The sequence below is a fragment of the Dipodomys ordii genome, unplaced genomic scaffold (assembly GCF_000151885.1).
Source record: "Dipodomys ordii isolate 6190 unplaced genomic scaffold, Dord_2.0 Scaffold57, whole genome shotgun sequence".
NCBI classification, from domain to species: Eukaryota; Metazoa; Chordata; class Mammalia; order Rodentia; family Heteromyidae; genus Dipodomys; species Dipodomys ordii.
The window spans coordinates 1874731-1884123 of NW_012267273.1; the positions used below are offsets into that span (position 1 = coordinate 1874731).

Genomic DNA, 9393 nt, shown 5'->3' on the forward strand with positions numbered 1-9393 from the left:
CAGAGTAGTCACTATCAATCATTTAGTTTTGAGGTTAAGACAGACACTTGGGAATATTTCACAGAGGTGAAACTTGACCTAAGTGTTAAAAATAACATTTAAGAAAAACAGACCGTTTCTTCACAAGGGAGATTTTTGACCTTGTAATAGGAAAAATTACCTTAGGGACACTAAGAGAGCACAAAATATACTATTTCTGGTCAGGAGGGAGAAAACAAGTGTGAGTAGGCAAAAAGCAGATCAAATTCTTTTTTTTTTTTTCTTATTTGAATTTTTTTTTTTTTGTGAAAATACCCTTAGTACAGAGAGGTTACAATTACATGGGCAAGATAATGAGTACATTTCTTATCAAGCATTGTTGCCTCCTCCTTTGTTTCCCTTTTCCATCCCTTCCCATCTCCTACTCCCTCTGCCCTCTTCTTTCCCTCTCCCCCCCCACCACCAGAGTTGTAAAATTTGTTTTCTACATAATGACTTGTACATCTCATTGTTGCAATGAGTCCACCTGAATCCCTATCTAAATGATTTGTTTTTGCCCTTCCCCTCTACAAATTATACCAACATCAAATACAGTGAGAGCAGGGGTTATACCGTGGGGGAGGGACATACAAAGCAACAAAGAAATCATCCTATAAATACGTTAGAAACAATCGCATGTAAGAATAAAAAAAAAAGAATAAAACATTTGAAAACTTATCTTGGGGCAGACCAAATCCTAGTCCAGTTTTAGCTATAGACACTAGATTTGTCTTGACTTGAATGGTAATAGGGAATTCATATATTTGCCTGAGCTCAGAATTCCCTAAGAAAATAAATATTCAACCAACATTCTCAGGAATAGAATGAAAGAAAGACACATAATGTGAGGCATTATGAGAGGATGGCAATGGTAAGTATTGTCTTTGTTGAATGTTGTGGTTTGGCTATGACGTATACTGGAAAAGGCTTCTGTATTGAAGGCTTCATCCCCACTTGGTAGATCCAAACATTAAGAAGTGATTGGAGTTCATTTCTTTTAGCATCATCTTATATGGTCACATGTACATAGCTTTTGACCTTTTCAGTTTCTCTGGTAAGATTATCCAAGGCATATACTAGTTATTGCAAATAAGGAAAATCATGGGACCTATGAACCCCAAGATAGGGACACAAGAGGTTTTATTTTTGTTGCTGTTCTTTTTAATGTACTTATATTATACTATGTGATTTTTCTGTTTCTTTTGTATGTTCTTCCCCCATGGTATAAGCCCAGTTGTCACTGTATTTGATGTCAGTGGCCTGCATCTTTTATATACATTTTTCTAATTTGGGGAAGGGAAATAACAAAATGCTGAAACAAGGATACAGGTTGACCCATTGTAACTATGAGATGTACAAGACAAAAATTAACTTTACAGCCTGGGGGGGGGGGTTGTTGCTTGGGAGGGAAGAGTTGGGGAGGTGGGGGGGAAGGGGTGGTAAGGAAAAAACAAAAGAGATAACAATGCTCGATAGGAAATGTACCCACTACCTTACTCATGTAACTGTAACCCCTCTGTATAGTATCTTTACAATAAAAATATATATTTTAAAAAAGGAAAAAAAAGAAGTGATTAGATCATAAAATCATTGACACCTTAAGTAAACTAATCCATTAGTGGCTTCATAATTTGATGACTTTATTGGAATGTGGTAGAAATTAGGAGGTAGAATCTGATTGCAGGAAGTAGTAACAGAATGGAAGAAGGATTCCTTTGAATAGTGTATCTTATACTCAGTCCTTTACTGTCTCTTGCTGCATGAAATGGATGGTTTTCTTCTGCCATGTTCTTCAATCATGTGTCAGATCAACCAGGCCTGAAACTGAGACTTTTGTAACCATGAGACAAAATAAATCTTTCTTCCATTAGGTTTTCTTAGTTATTTTGTCACAGTAATAAAATGACTAATCTAACTTCTCAATAGAAGAGAAAGGTAAAGGTGTCTGGGATATCAAGAAGTAAGACCTGATAGAACCTTAAGGTGAAGTTTTGATTGTTCATCTTATAAAATCTATTTAATGTTTGTGTGTGTGTGTACGCATACCTCTGTGTGTGTGTGTGTGTGTGTGTGTGCATGCGCATGCACTATTGGGGTTTAAATTCAAGGCCTTGGTTCTTTTCCTGAGCTTTTTTGCTCAAGGCTACACCTCTACCACTTGAGCCACAACTCTACCTGTCCCATGGCTACTACTGGCCTATATTAAATATTATACCCTTAGACTCTTTACCTGCTGATCCCTCTTTTTATCTTGTAGGCCACAAGTGAGGTCCTTTCTAGGCTGTTATTCTCTTTTATGTTGTTGTTGTTGGTCATGGGGCTTGAACTTTGGGCCTGGGCCCTGTCCCTGAGCTCTTCAGCTCAAGGCTAGCGCTCTACCACTTGAGCCACAGTGCCACTTCCAGTTTTCTGGTGGTTTATTGGAGATAAAAGTCTCACCTCTGGTCTTTTCTAACTAATTTATAGGAGATAAGAGTCTCACGTACTTTCCTGCACAGGCTGGCTTTGAACCGCAATCCTCAGATCTCAGCCTCCTGAGCAGCTAGGATTATAGGCGTGAGCCACCTGCACCCAGCAAGGTTGTTATTCTCCAATCAAGAAACTCCCAGCTGTACCTTAGCTGAAAATAGTTAAATAAAACTCATCTCATTGCCATCGATAAATTGATTTCCAATTGTTGTCAAAGGCGTCTATGCCTTGAAATTTCTGTATACATCAACTCACTATTAAATAGTAGCTATGGTCTCCATAAATTCAGAATAATTTGTTCAATTAATTAATTTAATAATTACTTAACTTTGGGCTAACCTAGGAAACTAAACTTAGAACACCGTGCCTGCCTGACATAGGTTGGTGTGTTATAATCTCTGCACTGTTCAAGGTCATATAATATTCTCATCTGTGACAGAGACAGTTATACCCACTCCTCACTCCTCAACCCAAAATGCTCAAATATACCCTTCTACCGCCTTATGCACACAAATATCTTACTACTAAAAACCTCTTTCCTCTTAAATGTTAATTACATTAATTAAATTAATTGAAACTTATTTATTGCTATCCCTGACTAATAGGATTCAACTTTCTATTGGTTTTAGGTGACTGTATAAAATTACTGTATTTTGAAACAAACTTGGGTTTAAAATATGGACACAATAATACATTATCAAAATGAGTGGACTGTAGATCCTAACCGTGTGAACACTTGGGAATCTGGAACACAAAGTAATACTTATTTGTGGAGGTATGTGGTTTCTAATCTTAAATCTATTTCAGTTTGTTCTACAATAGAGAACATTGGAAAATACCACTTGAATAAAGCCTGTGGTTTAATCAGTCTGCAGAGTCAAAACACTTTTTTTTCTTTTTTTAACCTGGCTTACTCTTCTAAGAAAAGTCAAAAGTCACAGAGATCATGTCAAGTAAAAATATTCATTAATTGCCAAACGAGAAGGCCTGCAGGTGTTTGTAGATATTTGATCCAGTAAGGCTTTTAAAATCTTAAAACATTAGAAGCTGGGCACAGTAGATGTGCCTGTGATTCTAGCTATTTAAGAGGTTGAGGTATCAGACTCACTTGAGCTCAGGAGTTTAAGATTAGTTTGGGAAACATAACACACTATCTCATACACATGCACACACACACACACACACACACCATTAAAACTGTCCTTTTTTTCTCTATACATTGATCGAAAATTCTTATTTCACCAAAAATTGATTACAGTATTTTCAATATTTTTTCATCCATTTAGTTATGTGGCCCCACTGCATGCCAGATTCTCTCCTGTTCTAGATATGTAGATTCTCCAGTGAACAGCTAAACACCAGGTCCTCCTCGCTTATGGTATCTGCAATGTAGTTGAAGAAGACAGAATCACCAAATAATTATGCAATTGATGAGAATTTCAAACTTGAAAGTGCTCTAAACTAGAGAGGCTGCTGTTGTGACATCTAAAAAAGGATTTGACCTAGGTAAACAGGCCAGAGTAGTTCCCCCCGGGGAAGTGCCGATTGCATTGCTACGTGAGTAATGACTAAGAGCTAAAATTGCACTCTGCAGAGGAAATACTAAGTGCAAAGGCCATTTGGGGATGTAGATGTTTAAGAGAACAAAAGTAGGCCAGTGGGCAAGGATGGGTTAAGCCCTACAGGTGCTTGGCCATATTCAGCATATTGCCTTTATCCAAATGCTTGGGAGATTTTTCCAGAGTTTCTAAGAAACAAGAGCCATGATCAAAAGTATGCCCTGAAGAATCCCTAGTTAAAAATCAGAACCACATTTTTGTGGGGAGGAGATAGTTGAGACAAATGTATTTAGACAGCAGATGACAGAGAGTAAGCTGAAAAGAATGTCAGGTAAAGTAAGTAGGACTTGCTGGCAAAGTGGCTAGATGGCATGGCTCCTTGCTTTCTACATTGGAAAGAATCTTTACAAATTAAGGAGAATGTAGAGTTGATATACTTATATTTTTTATAATACATGTCAATGCTTCTACAACCCTTCAGAATTCATTGATTCCTTTATGGATTATGTCTTATGTTAGTTATATAACATATATTCAGGCTGGTGGTGAGACAGCATTGGGCAATTCAGTTTGTCACAGTGTGTGGTTCTTGTTACTAGAGTGTTAAGATAGAAATCAGCACATTCACATGTAAATAATATACTGGAGGTCAAGTCTTGACCAACCATATGCAAAGGCACTTTTGAGTGCTTCACAATTTCTAAAGTCCCTTATTGCTTTACAGAACCCAAAGAAATAGGTAGGAGAGTCTAAAATGAGGAGCCAAGCCAGGTGCAGGTGGCTCATGCCTGTCATCCTAGCTACCCAGGAGACGAGGTCTGAGGATTGTGGTCCAAACCCAGCCCAGGCAGGTAAATCCATGAGACTCTAATCTCCAATTAACCACCAGAAAACTGGAAGTGACACGGTGGCTCAAGTGACAGAGCCCTTGACTTGAACTGAAGAGCTCAGGGACAGTGCAGAGGCTCAGAGTTCAAGCCCCAAGGGGGAAAAAAAATGAGGAGCCAGGGTGGATTATGGAGAACAAAAGATCACAGTTAGAGAAAGTAATTACTTTGGTTCAGGTCTTCCAACTCCAAGATGAAGTTTTACTGTTGTTAAAATTATAACCAAATAACTGGAAAACTAGTCTGATGAGGAATGGTATATTCTTCTTTAATTAGTTTGGTGCATAACAAATTCAAGCTCTTCTCAACTAGGATAAACTACACTCCTGGATTAAATTTAAGAAGTAAAAATACACTTTATTTTGTTTCTCATTTCCCATACTGTTAATCAAATGCAACAGGAGGTGTAGGGAAATTCTGAGATTTAGACTGACTGGTGCTGGCAGGAAGCTTTCAGGTGTGTTAACTCGAAACCTCATGCCATTATCTGTGGGGGAGGTTGGAACTAAGAGTTTAAAAAGCAGGTATACATTCACCTTATTTAGTTTCTTTCTTCATTTGAATGCAGTTAAGTGAATAATTCTGGCGATTTTCACCGTCATGTTATTTTACTTATCATATTTATTCCTTTAGCTAAAGGACTGATGTTTCCATTAAGTAACAAGCTTGAATTATACAATTTTTTATCAGAATGTGTGACCTTAAAGTGGTTCTACAAATGTGATTTGAGTTTGTTAGGTCAACATAATGTTTATAAAGAGTCTGGTTTCATTGTTAACTATCACTTTATCACAAGGACTGTCATTTCCCACTGCATAGGCACAAAAACTTTTCAGTCAGGGCTGGGAAGGTGGCTAAGTGGTAGAGTACTTGCCTTGCATGCATAAGGCCCTGGGTTCAATTTCTCAGCACCACATAAGCAGAAAAACCTAGACGTGGCACTGTGGCTCAAGTAGGAGAGCGCTAGCCTTGAGCTGAAGAGCTTGGGGACAGCACCCAGGTCCAGAGTTTATGCCCACAACTGACCAAACAATTTTAAAAAAAAGAGAAAAAAGAAAAAACCAGAACTTTTCAATCGGGATGTCTTTACCAGAATGACCTTTGCTTTTCTATTTGCCTTATTTACAGTTATTAAAATCAAATAGAGTCACATCTGACTTCCAAGAGCTCAAAGACATTATTTATCAAAATAAATTTATTAGAAGTATTCAAAGACCACGACGAAGTTTAGCTGCCTTCAAGACAGTTTTTGGCACTCATAACGGACACTGTAGTTTTCTACACAACATTCATTCCATTTCACACTATCAACAATTCAAACAAACCTTTTCAGTTTCAGCGATACACAGACAACAGTACTGATGATTTGCAGACCTCAGAACTCCAATACCCTTGCACATAGTAAACATGTTATTTAGTACTAAAAATCTAAAATACAACCAAAACTACTATGTGGTAACACACACTGTTTAGGGAAAAGATGTACAGCCAGCTAGGTAAGGCCACATAATCCCAGATCTATTGATCCTAAACACCATTTAGGCCAGTGTTATTACACTGTATCTTTCATCTCACACTCCTGCTCTTGTAGTGAGGTACACCCTTTGGACCACTGTTCCCATCCTCGGTTTTTCACACAGTAAGCGAAGCCATTCCGACACAGCTTCTCCTAGGCTCCTGGCTTTCCTGATTCATTACCCAACTTTGAATCAATAGTTCTGAGTGATGCTTTCTGAACACCCAGCCTGAATTCAAGGTCAGTCTTTTTAGCAGATCACAGCCTTTCCTCTTAGGAAAAATGAAAAAAAAAATGTCCTCCATTTGGGGGCTTTCTTTCATCTCATGTAGCATGGGGCTCTGTAGGGATCTGTGGTTTTTTACACAAGTCTTGGTAGAATTCAGACTCCAAGAAACGGGGATAAGAGTTGTTCTCCATCAAGCTGTAAACCCTTTTCTGGGCAGTTGTAAAGCAGCCACTTGTAGCTTCTTGTATGTTTTGGGCAATCAGAGTCTTGGTTTGAAAGTCTATGTTTATCTAAAATCAAACAAAAGAGGGGGAGGTTATTTGGTATTCAGTGTTAAGAGACTGAAATTTAAATATCTGAAAAATTAAAAATGTAGCCAGTTTTGGAAAAATTTAAATTGAATTAGATGCTAGTTTATCCAAGGTAGAGGGCATTTCCATGCCTTGTTCCACATGATCTTGATGCATGTACTGTTCTGGTTTCCAAATTATGCAGCAAGCAGGTACCCTTTTCTCTTACCTCTTTTGGAGCTTCTTTTTCTATGAAATCAGTATATATTTTCTTTGCTTTAGAAGATAATTTTTGGGGTGATTTCGTTTTTTTGAAGTCCTCACAAGCCAACCAGAACTCGATATTTTCTTCACAGAACTCTGATTTCAAGAATGCCCTGAATGCAGCAAGACCATCTGTAAGGAGAGAAGAGAGCACACATAAGAGGAAGAAATGAGTGATTAAATAACACCTTATATTTTTCTAGTAGTGGAATTATTTGCTTTCTATATTTCACTCAAAACTTGTAAGACTCTTTTAAGTGTAGCTCTTTAAGTAGTCATATGCCAGTAGGCAAATGATTAAGTTAGTACTCTGCTACAAAAATATATTTAACCTTGCTGTCTATGAGAAACATCTGTAGGAGAGCCATAAATTATCAGGGAACCCTGCTCTTGAAAACTGGATACAATAGAAAAACTGACAACTATAAGTGACTAAGATTTTAATTTTTAGGCTACTTTTTTCCCCCACCTGACATTCCCACCATACATTTCCATTTAGTTTTCTGTCAAAGACTAATTCTCCTCTCAAAAGCATCTTATTTGTGGTGTGGATGCAATGTTCCTAGGCCCTTGTGATACTTGCAATGGATCTAATTCCAGAGATGAACTTACATTTACTGGCAAGCAGCTCATCAAAAGCTTCTGACCACAGTAACGCTTCCTCAGGAGAAGGTCTGCAAGAGAAGTCGGATATGTTAGCTTATGTACATCTGTTCCTCTTTTCAGTTCAGCAGTTAGTTCTTTATATTTGCAAGTATTGGATGCCAAACTTACTTGATGAAAGTCTGCTGTTTGCTTTTCTTGCTGGCTTTGGGTTTCCCAGGAGAGGATGAATTTTGCAAGAAGTAGCTCAAACGGGTCTTCCAATCTTTCAAACTAAAAATGTTTAAAAAATGCATATTTATATTCACTAAGTAATAGGTGAATATGCTACTGCAGTTGAAAGTATTTTTGCTAAAGTGTCACAAACTCATTACAGATAAAATAAGGCAAAGCAAGAAGAATCTTTATTCTCCTGGCATTTAATCACAGCATCTTTTGTACTGATCACAATGTCATATACTCATCCTGTCCTGTACCTAAGGACAAGGCTACCCTAGCTAGTTTAATACATTTAGTTGCCACAGTTCAAAAAGCATAGATGCTACTGCTGGTGTCTCCCAGGTTAATCACAATGGAGACACGTCGCAGGTGAGAACCACCCCCTGCGGATCTGCTTTGAGCTGGCTCAAGCCTCTTCCCTCTCCACCCTCAGACCAGGAGATTCCGGCCTGGGCTGGATGCTGTGTCCCAGGCTGCGTGAGAGATGGGGTTCCCTCTAGCTCCTCTCCTGGGCCCACCTACAGCCCTCCTTCTGGGCAGATACTGCAGAACAGTAATTCCCTACAAGTCGTGACCAGATGAGAGCTGTTCTGCTAGTAAAAAAAAAAGGGGGGGGGGATCTAAAACGAATATGCGCAGAGCCAGCCAAAACGTCTCCACCTGGCAGCCCCGTGAACAGGTTTGAACTCATGGCAACCCATGGGTCTGAACCCAGGGTCCGAACTCTTCTTGGATGCAGAACCAGGACCCCAGCTCCTCACACCTACTGCAGCGTCCGCCCTCCAAGCACACGAGTGCATCACACCCAGATGCACTGGACAAATCAGCTTTCATTTTCTCCCTTTCCCTCCTCCCCTGCAGGGGCGCGGGCTAAGGAGACCATTGCTAGTCAGAATGCAGACCCCTGGGTGCAGCGTCTGCAGCAAGCCCGGCGTTCACGGTTCCCAAGGCAATGGACTGGGGGCCAGAAGCCCATACTTACAGGGTCCGCTTCATCTTCTCACGCTTCTCCTCGCTCTTGGGGCCGCCGCCTGCACTCTTGTCCATGGGTACGCAGTCGTGCTGGACGGCCAAGAACATGGCACTCTGCATTCTACTTTACCCCGCGGGCGCCGCAGCTGTTTGTGGCGAGGCGGGCGCCTCGCCGCCTTTTAACTCAAGCAGCGGCGTGGGGGCGGAGCCGCGCGGCGTAGACCCCACCTCCCGAAGGCGAGGATTGGTCCGCTTTCGCCCCGGCTGAGGGCGGGGCGGCTCCGGCCCGCGGCAGTCACGGCTGCTACCAAAGGTTCTGGAGGCGAGGGCGCTGCTGACGTAGGCGCCCTGGCTTTGTGCGCACGCA

General features: G+C 40.2%; 1 protein-coding gene across 1 annotated transcript; it reads right to left on the bottom strand.

The window, feature by feature from the left end:
* Positions 1–6101: 6101 nt before the first annotated feature.
* Rgs2 (regulator of G-protein signaling 2) lies at positions 6102–9178 on the bottom strand. The gene is made up of 5 exons (XM_013021842.1): positions 9037–9178; positions 8007–8108; positions 7845–7906; positions 7198–7364; positions 6102–6968 (listed from the first exon to the last, which is right to left on the bottom strand). The coding sequence occupies exons 1-5, from the start codon at positions 9144–9146 to the stop codon at positions 6774–6776; spliced, it is 636 nt and encodes a 211-aa protein (XP_012877296.1). The 5' UTR covers positions 9147–9178; the 3' UTR covers positions 6102–6773.
* Positions 9179–9393: the final 215 nt, after the last annotated feature.